The 20,188-nt window shown below is 54.1% G+C and overlaps 5 protein-coding genes across 5 annotated transcripts; 3 read left to right on the top strand and 2 right to left on the bottom strand.

The window, feature by feature from the left end:
* Nucleotides 1-827: 827 nt before the first annotated feature.
* LMH87_003566 (uncharacterized protein) lies at nt 828-3,650 on the top strand (the record flags this gene model as incomplete). The annotated part of the gene is made up of 8 exons (XM_056194563.1): nt 828-1,608; nt 1,664-1,918; nt 1,973-2,003; nt 2,071-2,485; nt 2,540-2,745; nt 2,801-2,827; nt 2,885-3,099; nt 3,163-3,650. 8 exons carry the CDS (start codon nt 828-830, stop codon nt 3,648-3,650), a joined length of 2,418 nt encoding a protein of 805 aa, XP_056048363.1.
* A 246-nt stretch (nt 3,651-3,896) lies between these two features.
* Nucleotides 3,897-6,357, bottom strand: LMH87_003565 (uncharacterized protein; the record flags this gene model as incomplete). The annotated part of the gene is made up of 6 exons (XM_056194552.1): nt 3,897-4,488; nt 4,561-5,176; nt 5,233-5,575; nt 5,625-5,821; nt 5,882-6,218; nt 6,277-6,357. The coding sequence occupies 6 exons, from the start codon at nt 6,355-6,357 to the stop codon at nt 3,897-3,899; spliced, it is 2,166 nt and encodes a 721-aa protein (XP_056048362.1).
* A 3,352-nt stretch (nt 6,358-9,709) lies between these two features.
* Nucleotides 9,710-11,093, bottom strand: LMH87_003564 (uncharacterized protein; the record flags this gene model as incomplete). Its single annotated transcript, XM_056194541.1, has 2 exons — nt 9,710-10,944; nt 11,027-11,093. The coding sequence occupies 2 exons, from the start codon at nt 11,091-11,093 to the stop codon at nt 9,710-9,712; spliced, it is 1,302 nt and encodes a 433-aa protein (XP_056048361.1).
* A 581-nt stretch (nt 11,094-11,674) lies between these two features.
* Nucleotides 11,675-12,697, top strand: LMH87_003563 (uncharacterized protein; the record flags this gene model as incomplete). Its single annotated transcript, XM_056194530.1, has 1 exon — nt 11,675-12,697. The coding sequence occupies one exon, from the start codon at nt 11,675-11,677 to the stop codon at nt 12,695-12,697; it is 1,023 nt and encodes a 340-aa protein (XP_056048360.1).
* A 154-nt stretch (nt 12,698-12,851) lies between these two features.
* On the top strand, nt 12,852-13,194 carry LMH87_003562 (uncharacterized protein; the record flags this gene model as incomplete). The annotated part of the gene is made up of 3 exons (XM_056194519.1): nt 12,852-13,030; nt 13,090-13,098; nt 13,179-13,194. The coding sequence occupies 3 exons, from the start codon at nt 12,852-12,854 to the stop codon at nt 13,192-13,194; spliced, it is 204 nt and encodes a 67-aa protein (XP_056048359.1).
* Nucleotides 13,195-20,188: the final 6,994 nt, after the last annotated feature.

The following is a 20,188-nucleotide window of genomic DNA, read 5'->3' as shown; positions in this document are numbered from 1 at the left end:
ACGTGATAGAGGCCGTGGTGTCGGTGAAGCTCTCTGTGTTGACGGGCTGAAGTTTGAGCACAAGTGGGCTCCTGAATGGCAAACTGCATGTGTATCTGGTTTCTGACGGCACCGCACGCGACACTTTCCATTTGACATCAAATTTGATAGAGCCGTTTGCACATTCAGCAATTATACGGACGCCTGAGAACAATTGAGATCATCTCTCTTTTGTTTAAGATGGTCTCTACATATTTCTCGCAATAATCAGTGTCCTGTATCTGTCATAAAACAGCGCCCAGTCGCACAAACAAAGCTTAGGAAGGTAGGCACTAGGTAGGCAGGTACCTATGTCGCTGTCCACAGTGTGTGATGGCGCTAGAAACATGCTCACACCCCCCTGAAGCCGCTAAATTCACAGTGGTTCTAGCGCTGTCTCAGCGTACGTTGGTACCCATGATCGCCTGTAGCTCCTGTATTTTGTGTGCTCTTCAACTCCATTTCTGTCCCGCCCGCCTTGGTTTCAGGGTCCAACCGCCGCGACATATCGCGATTCCCCCAGCTGTCTTGGACGTATGTGGCCTCAGCCCCAGCCATTGACGTCCCCGAACCACAGATTCTGGGCTCTCAACAGCTCTGTCACCATCATCAGCTCATCTCTTCCATCAAACTATCTGATTCTTGTGTACCGATACCTCCATCACTCGAATCGCCTCGCCAGGTGCTGAACCCCTCCACTCAGGGAGTAGCGTAGCGGTATAAGCTTGTTTCGCAGCCTCATATGAGCGCGACACGCGACCAGCTCTCTGCCGCAGCACAGCCCCCTGCCTTCATACCTTCGAAAGGCCATGGGCGACCACAGGCTGGCGGGCCCCTCTGTCCAGGCGGTGCACACCAGCGGCAGGGACCAGGACATGGGCGTCACTGAGCGCACCACGCCGCGACACTCCTTCCAGCAGGACAATGACCATGACGCCGATGACTTTGACAAGTGGTCCGACTTTGACGCCGATGATCATTCATCCGGCGTACGCAACGACGAAGCCGGCAACGTCTCAGAACACGGCCGCCTGCTCGATCCTGACCAGGCCGCCGAGGCTTTCGAGCTTGGGGATCGCGTCTCGCTTGGGAATGGTGCTTCCGTCTTCAAGGACACCGAGGCCGAGAACTCGCCGTATCCCGAGGTCCGCGCCGCCGTGCGCAACTACGACGAGGACGTGCCGGCCAACACGGTCCGCGCGTGGACCATCGGCCTCGCCCTCACCATCGCCGGCGCGTCCATGAACACGCTCTTTTCGCTGCGCCAGCCGAGCATCTCCATCGGTCCCCTGGTCGCGCAGATTGTCGCCTACCCCATCGGCCACACCTGGGCGAGAATCATGCCCGCGCGGGAGTTTCGCACGTTGGGCGTGCGGTGGAGCTTGAACCCGGGGCCGTTCAACATCAAGGAGCACGCCGTCATCACCGTCATGGCGGGTGTCTCGTTTTCGGTGGCGTACTCGACCGACATTATCCTCGCGCAGCTCGTGTTTTACAAGCAGGATTTCGGCATCTTATTCCAGCTTCTCTTGACAATATCCACGCAGTCGCTCGGCTACGGTATTGCCGGCGTCATGCGCAAGTTCTTGGGTGAGCCGACGTAACTCAGTCGTGTATCCTTGGTCACAGCTAATCAGCTATTTAGTATATCCTGCATCAATGATCTGGCCAGAGAATCTGGTCAGCGTGACTCTACTAAACGCCATGTATGAGGAAACCAGCGCTCCTGATCATAAAGTCCTCGGCGGGTCCATGCCTCGACTGAAGTGGTTCGGTCTGGTATCTGTAGGCTCCTTCTTTTACTTCTTCATTCCCGGCTTCTTTGCCCGTTTTCTCAGCGTCTTTGCGTTTCCTACGTGGTTTGCGCCAGAGAATGCAGTTGTCAACCAACTGTTTGGCGGTGTGTCCGGCTTGTCACTTTTGCCCATCACCTTTGACTGGACGCAAGTTGCAGGCTACATCGGCTCGCCCCTAATCCCACCTTGGTACGTTGGCCCTTGATGATACACTCATATACATCATGTATAGTCAGCTCAGCTAACCTCCAAAAAGGCACGCCATTGCCAACACGCTCCTCGGCGTTGTCCTCTTCTTCATCTGTCTCTCGTCGGTATTGCACTACAGCGGCGCCTGGTACTCGCCCTACCTGCCCATGAGCGACGCTGGCACCTACGACAACAGAGGCAAGGCGTACAACACGACCAAGATCCTCACGCCGCAATTCACTCTCAACGAGCCGGCATACAAAGCATACTCGCCGCTCTTTATCAGCACCACCTTTGCCGTTGCCTATGGACTTTCCTTTGCGTCCATCTCGGCACTTCTCGTGCACACATGGATCCACAGCCGCAAGACCATCTGGAAGCAGTACCGCAATAGCACCACAGAAAAGCCAGACATTCACATGAAGATGATGCGTAAATATCCCGAGGCACCAGACTGGTGGTACCTGTCACTCTTTTTACTTGTACGTTGTATCCCAGCGGAAATCGCTGCCGCAACAGAGCTAACCGTCGCATAGATGCTTGCCATTGGCCTTTATACCGTTGTCGCATACCCAACCAACTTTGCATGGTGGGCTTTTCTCTTGGCCATTTTCATTTCCTATGCATTTTCTTTGCCGATTGGTATCATCCAGGCTGTCACGAATACGCAAATCGGTCTCAATGTCTTGACCGAGTTCATCTACGGTTACATCCAGCCCGGTCGTCCTCTCGGTCTCATGTTGTATGTTGCCCTGCTACAAGAAGTTTGCAATTCCCTTACTTACCGACTTCCGCAGATTCAAGACATTTGGCTATGTCACAATGTGAGCACTCGCTGTTGTAGGAGGAACATTCAATCTCAAGCTAAACTATTCTGGCAGGTCTCAATCCCTTGGCTTCATTGCCGATCTCAAATTTGGCCACTACATGAAGGTGCCGCCGCGCACCATGTTCATGGCCCAAGTCGTCGCCACCACCGTGTCCTGTTTTGTCCAGATTGCCGTCCTCAACCTCGCCCTCGGCAGCATCGACAACGTCTGCGATATTCACCAGCGCGACCGATTCACCTGTCCTGGCGGCCGAGTCTTTTTCTCCGGTAACCAGATTCCCTCCCCCGCCGGCCCCCTCTTTACTTCAAATACTAACACTTGAGACGCAGCGTCCATCATCTGGGGTCTCATCGGCCCAGCGCGCATCTTCTCCCCCGGCCGCATCTACTCCGGTCTCTTCCTCTTCTTCGTCCTGGGTGCTGTCGCGCCCGTTGCCATCTACCTCTGGACCCGGCGCTGGCCCAGCTCGCCCGCCAAGTACCTCATGGCGCCCGTCATCTTTGGCGGCGCCGGCGCCATTCCGCCCGCCACGCCACTCAACTACTTTTCCTGGGGCATCGTCGGCTTCGTTTTCCAGTGCTGGATCAAGAAGCGCCACTTCGGCTGGTGGTCGCGCCTCAACTTTCTCACCTCGTGCGGCCTCGACCTCGGTCTGGCGTTTGGCACGCTCGTCCTCTTCTTTGCGTTTACCCTGCACGACATCAAGCCGCCGCAGTGGTGGGGCAACGCCATTGTCGAGAAGACAATGGACTTTCAGGGGACGGCGATCCAGGCGCTCCTGCCAGAGGGGCAGACGTTTGGTCCAGCAACATGGTGAGAGAGGGGTTGCGATGAGGTTGCCAGGTTTGGGCTTCATTCAGTGTCGAGGAATGGCCGTTATTCGACGAATGCAACACTAGCGCCTGAGCATTTAGAGACACATCATATATCTATAGAATCGATTGCCTGAAAGAAACCTTACTTTTACCCGCTTTGCGCCGCCGGATGTCAAAAAACGTCCGAATATATTATCCCATCCAAAACCTGATAACAATGCTGAGAAACAGAACTTCTCCATTATACATTAAGATAGATATAGTTGTTGCCCCGGGAATGCTGTGCACTCCTGCGTCGCATGCATAGCGTCGCCTTCGTATCCGTCCTGCTGAACAAACCCATAGCACTCCGCATCACTCCCACATCGGGGAGGAGGATTCATGCCCGGAATGACTCCGTTCCATATATGCAGCTGCGGCACGGCAGACTCTAAATAGTCCGACGACGCGATCGACTGGACAGAGTAGCGACGGCCGTCGGAGCCGCAGTATGTCGAGTTTGGGCACCCAGCAGCAGCCGCCGCCGCTGCCGCAAAATCGTGCGTGGGAAAGACGGGGCTGGTCCGGCTACTTTCGCTGTGCACGTCGTACGCTCCTCCGTAGTGATTCATATCCAGGAAGACTGGGCGGCCCATCGGCAGCGACCGCCGCCTACGCTCGTCGACAAGCCGGCGCAGCGAGAGGAGGCTGTTGAACTCGCTTTCTTCTGCGGGGTTGCGCACGCTGCACTGGTCCAAGGTGGTGAATGCTTGTGAGATGACTGTATCCGAGTTTGGATTCTCGTTGAAGCCAAAGAATTGGTTGCTCAGAATGACTAACACGGCGGTAAACAGACACTGTCTGGTGAAGGAAGAAAAGTCAGTCTCTGGTTTCTTTTTGCTCGGGCTTCCCCAGGTTGAGGGTAGTACTCACCGCCACATGTAATCACTCGTCAACTGTCGGGACTGGTTATGCGCTTCGAAAATGCACTCAATCGATTGGTGCGCTGTAGCAACGCACGTTTCAGAGAGATACCTCCATGTCGTGTCCGAACGCTCAGAGTATTTTTGCTTCGACGACTGATACAGTTCCTGCACAAAGAATGGCCTCGTGAGCAGCATCATTGCATAGTTTCGAAACAGCCTGGCATGCAAAGTGGCCAAGCTGTCCACTGGGCCGAGCTGCGGCTGCAGCTGGGCCTGTTGCAGCATGGAGTATGCCTTTTCGGCTGGGAAGTGCCTCGGGTTATAGACAAGCTTGAGCGTCTTCCGGATGGCCTTGGCAGAGGCTACGTTAAACTCGAGACAGTCATCACGGCCGTTGTTGGGACTGGACGGCGAGCAGTCGCCCGGCGCGATGGGTTTGCATTTATCTTCTTTGAGAGCTTGCGGCTGCCGGCCGAGAAGCGCAGCGACCAAGGAATCAAGAACAAAGAGGCACTTCCAAAGCTTGGCGTGGACAGCATTTGCCTTTCCCTCAGTTGCCGCACGCGGCGACGCCCCCTGCACATGATTGATGCCAAGCACGTATGCAGCCCTTACCGCCAGTCCTAGTCCCTCGAGTTAGTGAGTGCCATTATTACATTCGTAACAGGAAGATATCTACCAATATAAGCATCGGCCGCGTTCCATTTAGAAGCAGAGAGAGAATAAGTCGTCATGAGCGCCCATGCTTGAATCATCCAGATCTCGAAATGTTCGAAGCTTCCGATACGCAGCAGCGTCGCTTCAACAAAGTCAAAGTATTTGTCTGCTTCTCCGAGAGTGTCTGAAAGAGGAGAGTCCGAGTACTCTGACTTTCTCTGGGCCTCAGGCGTGGCGGACCCTGCGGCGAAGAGCAGGTACAACAAGCAAGTACGACCTGGGTCTTGCGGGCGGAGCTCAGAGTAGCAAGTCTGGAGTAGCTCTTGTATTGTGACCTCATCCAATATCTCCACCAAGTGATTGCTCTAGAGGACGTTTTAGTAAAGAAGATTTTCGCATGAAGGACAAACATACATATTGGCGGGCCACGCTCACAAGGCGCTCTGCTGTCTGTCGGCTGGGCAATGGCACTGCATCAGGCGTTACCTGCGGATGGGCATTGCTCCTTAGTCTAGTAAAGTTTTCATGACTTTGCGTAAAGGGACACGGCCCAGACAATGGTAATACGAGTTTTTTAATCTCCGCGAGGAAACTAGCCGTCGAGGAACCACCTACAGACGATCAATCGTGTCAGTTTGTTCATATAAGAGTAGCGGATGGTCAAAACTCACAGACAGAGGCGGAAGTTTGACTGTGCGCCCTTGTAGCGGCAGCAGACTCGTACCTGTCCGGTGGCACATCGGACGTATTACCCCATTCTGACATTGCCGACGCAGGCTCAAAAGCTCCAGGGTGAAGAAAATTATCGCCCAGAGGCGAGCGCAGAGTAGGAGATTGTCCAGACTCCAGCTTAACTTGCCCTTGAAACTGAAGTGACATGGTCTTGGAGGCTGGCCCATAATCACCGTGCTTAGGAATCCGACTAATACTCTTCCGCTTCCTCTCAGGATCATATGTGCAGGCGTGCCCTCGTTTTTCACAGCCAGAGCAAGGCGATTGGCCATCACACTGCGAAATGTCAATACTGCTCCACCGGCTCTGTTATTCATCCTTCTTGATATCGCACCTTTTGTTTACGGTTTTGGCAGCCTTTACAGGCTTGCCCAATTCGCTTTCGCTGCTCGTCTAGAACTTTTGATCGGGTCATTCTTTATACGCAAAATAATGACAAGAGATTTTTCGATGAGAGTGGCAGGGGGTTTTTGCGTAACAATCAACAGAGTGCTGGTAGTTGTGAGAATGACGGAGAGGGGACGCAAGGTGAGGTATAAGAGCTGAGCGAACGGTTGCACGAGAATGGAGGCGCCGTGGAGAATTGAGATCTGCGGGACGTAGTGACACTTAAAAGTCCTCCTCCATTTATATTTAGGTTTTCAAGTCCGCCTCGAAATTCCCCTGTTAGTGGACACCATCTTTCTTTCCATCGATCAAGCATTCGCATGCTGCGAGAGAGGGGCTGGCCGAAATCCCAAGACGCCACGCGCCATGTTAGCGCACCCTCAATCTTGAAATTGAGAGAACTAGACAGAAACGTCGATGACGACTGGGAAGAGCTAGAGCCACCCCTTCAGATTAATTTCTGTCCGCCAAAAGCGCGGGGTCTACAGACCGGTGTGCGTTTCGAGGCCCAATACGAACTTGTGTGACGACCGTCAGCCTGAGACCTACCAGTATGTTGGGCTGGCTAGAAGCCACCGAAAAGAGAGATTCGGCGTGTGACATACATTAGTAGGGGGTCATCTTGAGCCGCCGACGAGTGTGCCATTAATAATAACGACTCGCACACAGGAGGGAATTAAATTGACTGGCGCATGTGCCAAAGTAACCAGACGAGACCCCATCTGCGATGCCAGGAGGCTCGCTGACCGTCCAAGACAGCGATGGCTGTTAGTCAGACCAGATGAAGGTTGCAAACCTTCAAGTACCAGTAGCCCTGGAACATTAAACAGATACCCTTGCAAGAGGCGTCAAAGTACTTTCGGGTGCAATCCCATCCGAGGAGCTGCAAGATACGCTGCCACTGCAAGAGGATGGCGACCCTCAAAGCGACCGTTCTTGACTCACAAGTGTGGGAGCTGCCTGCGGAATGGGTGCGCTCGTCTGAGCCAGCCAGCCAGCCAGCCCGGGTCTCAAAATAGTCCTCCGCGGCGACAGGGGTTGTATGGACACGGCATGAGTATATTGTGGTGGGATGGCTTTTACAGCCAGATTAATCCGAACCAAGAGAAGGGCTGAAACAGATAATCCTAGTCGTCTCAAGGTCATCATTGACGCACGCAAGCAGCGACCGACCTCATTGGATCGACTTAAATGCCAGCGAAGTCCCCAATTAGGCGCGGGTGAGTCCTCCTCCATCACTGCTCTGCTTCGTGACATAGCTTTTGCTGGCCAACTGGCCCAGATGCAGACAGAAAAAGAATCTCGGTCGGGCATCTTTGCCTGTCTCGGTATGCGGTTTCCACAAGCTAAAAGACTGATCTCAGAAGGTAGGCCGCACATTGAATACAGGTTTGGGACATGGCGCTGGCAGCCCTACTACGCCACTTCAACGGAGGGGGCCAGAGCAAGCAAGCCCCCCCGATGAACCTCAATGAGGCGACCTGAGATTGAGCTCTTCTTGGCGAGTCATTGGACATCTTTACGCCTCCGTCATACGGACCACCTGGCCATGATTTCCGCGGGGTGTGGCGGGTTTTCCCCTGAAGCAACTCTTGTTCCACATTAAAGGCGGTGGGCGATGGAGAGACGATGAAGACCTCGAGATTGATCGACAGGGTGAATAAAACGCAACTTCGGGCGGCAACAGTTGACAGGGTGCGCGGGCATCGATCCCTGGAGGAAATCACGATGCTGCATCTGCCCTGCGCCATCTCCCCACCATCCCGGCTCCCCGGAGAGTGGACGACGAAAGAGGAGAGACGCCAAAGAGAGAGAGAGGGGGGGAAAGGGCCCCCTGTTCTGTCGAAAGGACGGCGACGCAAGCGAGATAGCCCGAGGGGCTCTCTACGATGCCAATTGGCCTTGCATGGCTGACCACTAAAATTATGCAGCTGTACATGCGAGGAAAGAGACAACACAAGGGCGGCGGCGCGCTGCAAGACTTGTCGCTGCTGCCATCTACTGGCAAAACAGTCACACAAAAGGATTGGCTTTGGGGCTTTCAAGTCTCGTTTTTTAAATGCGTCTTTTCTCTCGGCTGCATGCTGGTCGTGGAAGAGCTGTCGTGCACGAATAAGCTGGAAATCTCATTCAAAGACAAGCATTGTGTAACGGGCAACTACCCAGTAGCCATGAGACCTACAGAAGTCTCTGCTATTGATTCCAAACGGGGCAGTCATCTGCCGATCTCACCCTCCCTTTTCGTTTCTTTCCATCATCTCATGCCTCCATCTCGTGCCTCATCTCTGTTCTTGATGTCACTGCCAAGTAAACACTAGCTTACCGGCGCCGACGAACGGCCCCAGTTCCCATCGATGAGACCGCTTTTCAATAGCGGAATGGCGGCGGCTACTGCGGGCCAGAGTCTCAGCTCAGCGCCCGCCATCTCTCTTCTACATGATGATGGACGGCGTTGCCACAAGAGAAACATGAAGAAGAAAAACGCAAATTCTGCGACAGTTCAATAGATGAGCGGTGTTTTTCAATGCGTTCATTTCTTTCTTTTTTCTTTCTTCACTTGTCATGCTTGCGTCAAACATGGCCCTTCCCGTGTTTCTCGATTACGCAGTACTGACAGGCTCGGTCGGGAGCGGGCTGAATCGTTTCCCGGACGCGCGCTCGCCCTATCACTGGTTGCTCGTGTCTGAAACTCTCTGGGAAATTCATTCACAAAAGATTCCAGCCCATGTTTGATTCAAATTATGGTGTGTACACCATGTGTAACGTGAGAGAGTTAAATACGGGATGCCAATGCTGCTTTTTTTTTTTGTTCAATGGCTGAGCAATATGCTTGTCAGCTAGCCACGAAGTCGAGACCTTTCTTCTCAAGCATATACGTGCTTGACTTTTCAAAAAATCAGTCTGTCATTGATGCTACTTGTCTTCTTGGGCTATGCATGCACTTGTGCCCCATTGCCTCGTCCAGGCCTAGCTGCTGCTGCGTCGACATTCAGCCTCACCTACTTTGAGTCGATGGCTTTCCACCAGTCTCTACATAGTAGCCCTCCGCCGATCTCTGCACGGCGGAATTGCATCCGTGTCCCATGTGCGTCGTCCGGCACATGAGGATGGGTTGCACAAGGCTTGTGATGATGCACCTGTGTGCCCATCACTGGGTCCAAAGGATGCAAGTCTGTCTCGTAGCGTTCGCCCCGACGACGCCTAAATCTCCGGAACAAATGTCGCATAGGAACAACCACGACAGCAGCAGGAGCAGGGCCGGTCAAATTATTAATCTTCATTTCAATTGTCTAGCATGCGTGATATACAGGTACAGAAGAGTTGTAGTAGTAGTAAATAATAATAAAACGGTTATCCATCAGTTGCATTCGTCATATTTTTTACAGCACCAATCTGCCGGGCTCATCCTCGAGGATAAACTTGCAGCGCTGCAAGAACACATATGCCCTGTCCTCTTCGGCCTTGGGCACGGTCAGGGTGAATACGTTGCCACCCGACGACAGGCCAGGCACGGTATCAATCGTCACCATGCCTGATGGCGGTGCCTGTACTGGACGGCTGGCCAGTTCATCAATGATGTCAAACTTGGTGGGTAGCGTAGGTGCGCCCTTGGGCTTATAAGTGGCACCGGCAGGGATTGCCGATACTTGAGGCAGGTAGACGCCACGAGATCCCTGGGCAGCCTTGACCTTGTCGAGGCCGAGAACGGCATCGAAAAGCTCGCTGACGGTGGGCTCGTGTCGGGCACGGGGCAGCTCGTCGTTGGCGACTTCAGCGGCGCGGCTGATAAAGGTCGACAGCGGCAGGAAGACGCCAAGCGTGTCCTGGATCTTCTTCTGGACCTGCACAACCTTGGCCAGAGAGACGGGGACGTTGACCTCGAGAGGGAGCTCCTCGACGGGAGCAGCGGCGGCGACATCGGCCTTGGGAGCCGGCGCGGCCTTTCTCTCGGCGACCTTGATGTTGCTCAGGTCGAGGTGAGCGAGATGGTCAAAACGGGAGGAAATAGTAGCGGGCGTCTCGGCGTTGATGGAGCCGAGGTAGGCGAGCACGTCGCCCTTGAGCAGTCGGCCGTTGGGGCCAGTGGGCTTGATCTTGCTGACGTCGGCCTCGTTGATGCCGTTGGCCTTGACGAGATGCTCGACCGAGGGCATGAGCGGGTACTTTTGCTCGTATGACTGGTTGCCCTGGGTGGTGGGCTTTCGCTGCTGACTGCCGCCGCTGGCAGGCTTGGAGGACTCGCTCTTTGCCTCTGACGGGGCCGGCTCCGAGCTGGCGGAGGCGCCCGCCGCCTTGTTGGGCTGCTGCTGCTCGTCCGCGGGGATCTCGAGGGCGGACACGTCGTCGCCGGCCTCGGCGAGGACGGCGATGCGGGTGCCGACGGGGACGGCCTTGCTGCCGTCCTGGGACATGATCTTCATCACGATGCCGTCCTCCTGGGCCTCGACATCCATAGTAGCCTTGTCCGTCTCAATCTCGAGCAGCACGTCGCCGGCGATGAAGGTCTCGCCTTCCTTGACGCGCCAGCTGGCAATGTTTCCCTCGGTCATGGTCGGCGACAGGGCGGGCATGGTGAAGTTTTGGGCGGCGAGGCATCGGGCAGAGGTCGAAAGGCCTGCGGGCGGGAGTTTTTGGTCAGCAAGGGACGGGTTTCAATGTTGAGGTGCGTAAGATGGGGGATGGGGGGCGCCACCTACCACGAGCAGAGGCACGGCTGCTGGCCATGCGCACAGAGGCACGGCATGCCGATGCGAGAGACGCCATCGTGAGGCCCAATTGAGCTGTTTCTGGCGATGGCGGGTTTGGGGTAAGTGGTGTCGAAGGAGGACTTGCTGGCGACAAAAGTCAAAAGGTGAGAGCTTTCTTTTCGAAGCTGTTGGGAACCGCCGATACGGGCGGACGAGTCCGTCGTTTTTTCAGTGGGGCTCCGGCGGTACCTCCCACTACCTACCAGACAGAGATGGGATGATGTGTCTAATCTACAGCATCATAAGCTCTCTGTAATGGGTTCTTAAATTCTTGAATAGTTCTTTTATGTAGTTAGGAATATACGGCTTTCCTCGCTTCACAGATTTTCATATTTCGCCCTCTTGACTGAGATATTTCCATCTTACGTTGATCCGTCCCCTGTCCAATCTGGGCCTAGCGCTATTGTACCCCTGCCAGGTCCTATCTACCGCTACCCATGTGCCCATCAGCCTGGCAAAAATGTTAGCAACCAAAACTCCAGCACAGGCTCATCACCAAACTGGCCCAATGGCCCTGACGACATAGCCCGAAGTGCGTTTTCCATTGCGCATCCCATTTGCTACTTTTCTCTTCCATTGCACCGTCTTGATCCCTACATGGCTACCCTCGGTCTCGGCCCGAGCATGTTTGCGCTCCGAAGGCAGCTTCTCGCCTCCCCGTGCCGAGCAGCGACCTCTCGACTCTGCGATGCGACCCGATCGAGACTGCTCAGCAGCACCGCCTTTCGATTCCACGCTGCTGCTGTGAAACTAGCACCCAGGGCGATTAAGCCGTCCGCGGCAGCGGCGCCCAAAGCGAGACCACCGCAGCCTCCCGCGCGTGGCGGGCCCGCGCCCTCGCGATATGCTTTCATCAAGAGCCTGGGCTCCAAAGCGACGCCCACGATACTGTACGAAGCGCCTTCGCACTTCTGGTTCTACTTTGGCTGCTGGTCGAGTGGTATCACGATTCTGGCATGGACAGCCTTGACTGGGCCCACGGTTGTGCACCAGCCGGAAGGAATCCCGGCTTGGGTGGGCTACGTCTTTGGCGCGGCCTACGTGCTGCTGGGCTCCATGGCCTTTTACCTCATCTCCAAGACGCCAAACGTCGTCCGGTCGATTCGCCTGCTACCAGCTGTGGCGTCACCAGCGCAGGCCGTCGCTCCCGGCGCTGCTGCGGCCGTCCAAGCTGCTAAACCTGTGACCAGCGCCGGCGCAGCAGTGGCAACCGCGGCGGCCATGCCGCAGCTCGAAGTCACAGTCAACCGCATGATCCCGATCCTCAGCCCCAAAGTCATCGTCACGAGCCTAGACAACGTGGCCCTCAAGTCGCGCTTCTCGCTGCCAGACGAGTACGTGCCGGAGCTGAAGCGCCTGGAGCAGCAGCGCGCGGCCGAGGAGGCTCGCGCCAAGCAACGCAAGTTCGACATGCAGAATCTTCTGACGATGCCATTCCGACACATTTCCCGTGCCTTTTCTGGTTTCTTTCGGGGTGTGCGCGCGGCATGGACGGACATGGGGTTCGCCTCGATCAAGGTGGGCGACAAGGAGTTCAAGGTCGATGTGACCAAGGGTTTTGCGCACGATGGTTTCAAGACGTTGGAGCGTCTTGTATCTGTCGGCTACAATAGTGGTTGAGCTGTACAAGTATAGAATCAGTGGAAAGGGCCTGTTTCGTGCGGAAGCCGGGTGACAAAAGTGTGTCCAATGAGGCACGTGTTGGGATTGGCTGGCGCCACGCCTCATGGGGCGAGGATGAGGTTATTAAAAATGTATATTATGAGCCAGCATCATGGTCGCGATTCGAATGCTATGTAAAACAGCTGTGGAAATGTATTATAATTATTATACACTTGCGTTGATTGATGGGTCGACTTACAAGCGGCTCATTTTGACGGCTTTCGAAAGCATTTTACTTTCTGGGCTTGCACTCGAGAGCCTCGAAGAGTACTACTCTATCATTGCCCCCCAGTAAAGCCCTGAGCCTCATTATTGTAAGCGCCCTTGCAGGTAATATCCTGCTTTTGTAGCCTTGAAGCGTGAGTCGCCCGTCTCTGTCAACTACTTCTACGCTTCTTGAATAGCACCAGACTTATGACCGTCGAACTAATATCTCAAGCGGTGAAGAACATTGAGCTGTGTGGTAAACAAATAAGTTCTTCGGTAAATGGCAAGGGCAGAATGCGAACAAAACGTTTACAAGGTAACTCATCGAGGAAAACACATCACGTAATGGCTGGTGCGATAATGGGGTTCCCAGCCATTAGCTAGCACAGCGCTCAACGAATAACCTCTCCACCGATACTCAACAGAAGATAGTTATCATGAATCTATTCTGACATTGACAAATCATTCTGGGATATTCGAGTGGCAATATGCGTGGCGTAAAGATTGGTGCTCATGTGAGGTTTCCGTCTGATCGTCGCACCTACCCTGTATGTGATCGAGCACTTCAACAGCCATCTCTTTCGCAACGATAATGCAATATTACAGTCCGCTTACCGGGTATTCCGTTAGTGTCTCGGCACTTCCGGCTATTTCAACAATGAACGCATCTGCAAATGGTCTTGGCGTTTGAGTTGCTAGTCGCAAGTTCTGCGGTACCGCATGTCGGATGAGCTCCCCATCCTCTGCCAAGCCATCGGGCCCAGCAGAAAAGTGCATCAACTACTCGCGGCCCTGGGAATCCCAGCTAACAAATCACACAAATGCAAGATTTGCCACGCACATTATCTCGCTTTGGCTTATCCCAAGTCCCTGCGTACGAGATCTACAGGCGGGATGCATCACGCTACCTTTAGGACTGCGAACAGCGCTGTACCACAACCCGCCGTAGCCAAGATCGACGGCTCGGCCCAGTTACTTTAGGTATAGTAGGCCTTGACCCGACAAGTTTGACGTGTTACATTTTGCCATGATTCGCCTCTCATGCACCACCACCACACAGCACAGCGTCAACGCTGCACCAAGCAGAGGTCCTAGAACCTTGGTGGCGCATACACTAGACAATGAAGCCAAGGCAGCCCTTTACAGAAGTCCCAGTCCTCCGGTATCTTGGGGGTCTGCGCTGCCCTGGCCATTCCCAAATCTACGAGTCTCATGTATCGTGGTACCGAGATGGAGGCAGGCGCCTATTCGCATCATGGCCCGCCCAGGGCAGCAGCTGAAATGGCAGTATGACGACGAGCCGCAAGGGACCAGCTGAAAACTGTTTGTGCGATTTTGCTCACACTCTATCCAGGTAATTCATAAAGCTACACCTCGGGGCAGCTCGGTTGCATGTTGCAGTGGGCTTGTTTATGATTCGCCCGAGTAGCATTCCAGTGGTGGCGCGGGGTCCTTCAAGGTTTATGAGCGATGAGCGAGGTGGCGCTGTAGCCAAGCCGCCGCAGAGTTGGCATAGGAGGAGGGGCCTCGCCCGTTCGGATATCGCAAATAAAGAGGCAAGTGGCATGCATATGACGTATAAATAATCAAAGCCGGGAAGAATGAGGGGGCGGGGGGAGGGGAGATGGAAGCGGACTGGCTCAAGTGGCTCTGGCTTTTTTCTTCTTCATGCAACAAAATGGGGTATTGTGGATGGAAACTCAACTTTCACCCATGCCGACATCGTCACTTTTTTTTTTCTCGTTAGCGGTGTGAATCGCAAATTGTACAATAGCCGCCAAGCTGGGTTGGGAATGAGGGAGGGGGGTTGTGTAGATGCTTGCAACGAATGAAATATCTGTATCCGTACAGGAAGCTCAAATAGTCCAAGGTCAACCGCAACTGGGGCAAAAGCTGCCTGGCGCTAGGAAAGAGGCGGAAAAGCTGGAGAAGACGACACAGAAGGATGTCAGGTCATGGTACATGGGTAGTTGGACGACCGTGCTCAGATGAGCCCATCTACTACCCGTGCTGAGCCGCTATTCGAGCCATCTTTAGCGCCGGGGGAGCTCTGGACAGCGAACGAGCTATGAAGAGACAACAACAGAAAAGCGTGATGCTGGAGTAATACAGTCTCATGCATTTCGCGTTCGAATGGGGATTTGGCTACCCCACGCTGAACATGCAACTTGAGATAGCAGGTTGTAAGTAGTTGAGACGCCCCCGCGTCGCCCCTAACCCACATCTCACAGTCGAAGGATGCACACTTTGTAAATTCTGGATCCTGGTTGGCTGGCGCCAGCGAAATGCAAACGCATGTACGTAGGGTGCTGCTGAAATCCCAGCCAGGTGAAAGCCACAGCGCTCCGGCCGGCACAGAGCAGATGAACCAGGCTTACATCCTAAACCCTTTCGCCTGCCTGTGATGTCGATCCCCGGCCGATAAAGGCAGAGGGAAAAGAGATAGATGCAGCCTTGTGTGCACAGTCATCAGCGACTTCAATTTCCATTATCAGAAACCCGGCGTCTTGGTGGATACGACGATCTTTGCGCAGAAGAAAGCATTTGCTAAGAGCGGCAAGAGTCCTGGTTACATCCCTGGATGCTTGGTGCTAGGGTGGGGGTCTGTTACCACAGATTTGACCTTCGATGGGAGTAGAAAGTTAGTTGCCACTCCCGATAGTACAGCCCCTCTATGCCGACTTGGACAAAGACGAACAGCATCGGCCATATTTAGCGTGTACAGGCCGACTAGCATGCTGTACGACGTCGCTGGAGGAGAAGCCCTTCTGTCCATTTCGAGAAAGACGTCAAAGAGCTTCCCGCAAGCCTTGATTACGAACGAAATAAGTTCAGCTAATGGTAGCTTCGACGGGAGGGCAGGTTCCACAGCGGATTGTAACCTTTCTACCAGCACCAGCGCTAGCTAGGTAAAACTGGTTTCGCCGTAGATGGGCAGATACACGCTTGGGTAGCGTTTCTTTCCTCTAGATCTTGACTCGAGGAGATTTGAGGTGGAAGTTCCTAGTTCCAATGGCTGAATCCGGCCGGGGGGTTGATTGACGACAGCCCAAAGATCAATCAAAATGACGAAATTGATGTGCATCAAGATGCAGCACCCCAGCAGCAACTGCATGTCCATGCACGACCGTGCTAGCTCTGCAGAAACCAAAACTGCGCTATTCTGACGCGCAGGTGAATCACCTGATATTGCAAAAAAAGGAAACCTTCTGATACGACTAGAACCTGCGGACCAGCCAATGTTTCAACATGGCTCAGGCCGTGTTAGTTTTGGATGTAAAATTGCCAAATATGGGTTTCTGACATGTGCTTGGCATTGGGCCACACTGACGTGAACCTAGAGAAAAAAACTAGCTATGCGGAAAACGCGACATCAGATGGGATTGCAAGATATCCAGCTCGAGGGGCCCTCTTTCTCAAGAAGCGGTGTACGTGAAACGGCCTGGGAATCGTCGTCTTTTTTTGGGCGACAGGCCGGGATCACGCGAAAAGGTGTGGGTGCCGCCGATCCACTCCAACCACAACTTTTACTCCAACAACAAGACTACACGCTTGGTCTCTTTGGGATAGCAGAGAGACAAGTTTATGGGTCACCACCCGTTCAGGTGCTTTGGAGGGAGGAGCCACAGGATTGCTTCGCCGGCATCGTGGTCAGACGTGAAGAAGAGGCTGGCTGGCTGGCTGGCTTGTGAGAGGGCGTGCCAGAAAGAGGACCACTGGAGGGTCTGAGACTTGACGCCATCGCATCTTTCACCGGCCTTTCTTTGTTAAATTTCGGCGCCGACCATGCAGGATTCTCTTGGCGTCATGTAGGTGATGAAACCTGCAGGCTGTGGTGGTTTGTCAATGAAGCTCCTGAAGAACAGCATCGCTGAGGAAAAAACAAGAGAGCTAGGCTTCTTAGCACCCAAGTATGCGGTACGACGCTCCGGTCCGTTAGTAGAGCCATGGCTGATGTCACTCGGCGGCAAAGACGGGGCTTGGCGGGCAACCCAAGGCGGGCGGCCCGGGGGGAGAAGGCTTGCGAAATGCAATCAGCCGATTCGTGAATGCCGTCAAGTGGCGAAGGCATGAGGAAGGACTAAGAATCGAAAGTGGCATCTTGTAACCCAAGCTGGTGGTACTAGCAGCGGACATACCACGGCGGGCGACACGGACAGTAGTTTGCGAGGACCTAGAAGAAGGCCACAATCATTACTCTTCGTACTATACAGATTAGCGTGGACATATTAAGCCACCTGAGATCGACGTGCTGGCCGGGATGGACCAATAAATCTGCAGCGAGACTGCTCAAGCCCGTATACACACGAGCACGCAAGTATTCTCATGACAAAGGCAGTGTCGCGCTGTATGTGGAGGGGGGTGGATGGTGAAGATTGGCGGGCGGGGCAGAAAGAGGAAGATGCAGCGGAAAAAAAAAGTCGATTGAGCACGGGTTACCAGTGGTGGAGCTAGGAGTAGGTGAATGGAAATAAGAATATAAAAAAAAATAACAAATTTATAACATCATTTATAGATTGGAAGAGGATAGATCAATACTCGCGGCAGAGTATGCGGCGGCCAAGGGCAATAATACTACATCATTAATAGGCTGTGCCAAAGAGGTTGTATCGCCGTCCAACGCTGTCGGCGCCACTACCGTGCGCTGAAGATACCGGCTCGGAGCAACTAGTACTGGATAGTAAATCGAGAACGAGGATGGCCTCGAGGAGTCGAGGAAGCATGGGGAAAGAAAGAAGAAGAAGAAAAAATGACGGGAATGGTTTCTTTTGCGGCAACAAACGCTAGCGAGCAGGACACGGTTGGCTAGAGGCAGATTTTGGGATGGATGTGCCGTGGTGGGAAAAGGTGTGGCTGGACCCTCCCTCTTTATTTAGTAGCATGGGCGATGTGTGAGCAGAAATGCTGTCCTCGTGGCGACGACTCTTCTGCTTCCTCCGAAGGGTGTGTGTGTGTGTGTGGGTGGCAACGGCGCAAAGCCCGTGACGACTTGTCATTTGGACCAAGGGAACGGCGCCGACACGCCACGACGCCTCCGAAAAGGGCACCAAAGAGACGGGCGGGCGGGACACTACCTAGCGAGCTGTAAGTGGCGGCGCGGGCAATTGGATTGGCATGGGGCTTGCGCAGAAGCGCATCTGCAAAGGCATAAAGGAAAGTGTGCAAAGTGAAGTATACAGAGCTCGACCTTGTGGTTTGTGGTTGCACATTGGCGCGGCGTCGAAGCCGAAGATGGCCATGCGCCGGTTGGGCCAGTCCCGAGCGGCCTGGGCCCGGGCCTAGCTCCGATAGTGGTTTGAAGCAGTGCTATACGCTCACAACTGCAGGCCTATATATATACCGGCGGTAAGTACGGATAGGTACGATGCATTTGCACCAGCGCTAGAATGCATTGCAGCGCGTCGGCCCCCAGACTTTCAAGTGTGAAAAGCGCAACGGCTGGATGATGTGCGCAGCCGACATGGCGTGCAAGCCGGCGGCGCAAGCTGGACAAAGTCAAAATGTCTTGGATAGGCCTAGCCGAGGCGGGAGGCTGTCCGTGAGATGGTGGTGGTGTCTATCGAGGTCTCGCGCATGGCAAAAGGCATGTTTTTCCCCCAAGAAACGTTTTGCGACGAATCCGGATTGGGGCGCTGGATGACATGCCGTGTTTTGCGCGTCTTGGTCAATGCGGAAAAAAAATAAAAATAAAGGCCCAGACGACATGACGGACGGCCGATGAGTAGGGCAGCATGGCCATGAGAGATTGACGCTCCTTGCATACCGGTGAGGTTGTTGGTGTGAGTGGGCAGCCACGCGCGGTGTGTTGTGAAATGTCTTGGGTGGTGGTTGATGCTTGAAATCAGTCGAGAAGGGGAAAAAAGTAAACAAAAGATGGAAGAATTGTAAAGGTGCGACGCTAGAAGAAAAATTCTGATTTTTCTTCTTCTTTGGATCGTAGCCACCATTTCGTCATTGCACTCTCTGTTGCTCGGTGATATAAGAATAGGTTATGTCGCTACCAGTATTTTGTTGGACATCTTTGCCTACAACGGCGCTCTGCAAATTGCATCAGCGTCTTCCAAGCACCAAGACACCCCCGGACGGACCAGCTGCCCCTCCCCCCACATGGCGCGCTGAGCGGTGCCCATGATCCCTGTAGCCGGGCTGCAGCTGCAACTGGCTTTGCAGGCTGTGGCTGTGGCTGCTGTCTGTGATGGGCGCCATGGCCAATCCTGCAATAATACCAGTCACCAGTTATAAAAAACAATAGATGGTGGTGATGGCAGAAGCAAGCCTGCAACTCATCTACCGTTGCAGGCGGACTAGCGGGAATTGCCATGTCAAGTATCGCATGGTAGAAACGGCTTGTATCGTCCTTTTCTGCGAGGTTGCCGCCATTTCGGAGCCGAATTGGGCTTTTGCCCACCGCAGCGGCTAAATCCGAATTACCAGGTGCCAAGGCCGTGCTGCGAAACCCGGGCCTGGTCCATGTTTGCACTTTGCGCGCGCTGCCCTCGTAGCCAAGAAACAAAAGTAGACACCAGGTATTGCTTTGCACATAAAACACAAATTCTCGTGTTTGTTGTTTACCATCATCGTCTTATTAGCAAGGGAGAGAAGCACGAAGCAAGCACCTTGTTTCTAGCTGCTGGGGTGGTCCGATGCTAGCGAGTCCCCTGTTTGCTCTGCCTGCAGAGCCTCTCTCTTCACAACCCCCCCCCCCCCCCCTCCCCACCACTGCAGCGCTTGGCGGTCACAGCATGGACCACCGCGCTGCTGGGAAACAATGCGCTTGCTCCAGTATAAATATAATGGCCTGGGAAGAGGCGAAAAGAAACTCGCCTTTCCCACGATGAGATGGATAGACATGACGCAAAGGCCAAGGGCGAGAATTACAAGCAAGCTACCCAAGTATGGATCTGGCCGACGGCCACACGGAGCAAGCCTTGCGAGTACCCAGATAGTGGTGTCCCGGGGACACCACATCGTCTCTTGAGCCCTGCTTGCTTCCTTGCCAAAAAATAAATAAAAAAGGCCCAGACATGTACCAGTATGATCCATCCAGGCTGTCCAGGTACGTTGCTTGCAGCAGTGCGACCTGTGTTGCAGCTCAAGATGGCGCAACTGCACCATGATCAGTACTACCTAGGTAGCTATGGACCAGCTGTCACTGTGCGCCCCGGGGCCACCGGGGCCACGATGCAGCATCTCGTCTAACCTAGCCAACAAGCCGCCGCCGCAACTGCTTCTTTTACCCCA

Source organism: Akanthomyces muscarius, chromosome 2 (assembly GCF_028009165.1).
Source record: "Akanthomyces muscarius strain Ve6 chromosome 2, whole genome shotgun sequence".
NCBI classification, from domain to species: Eukaryota; Fungi; Ascomycota; class Sordariomycetes; order Hypocreales; family Cordycipitaceae; genus Akanthomyces; species Akanthomyces muscarius.
This window is presented reverse-complemented; position numbering and strand designations above follow the sequence as displayed.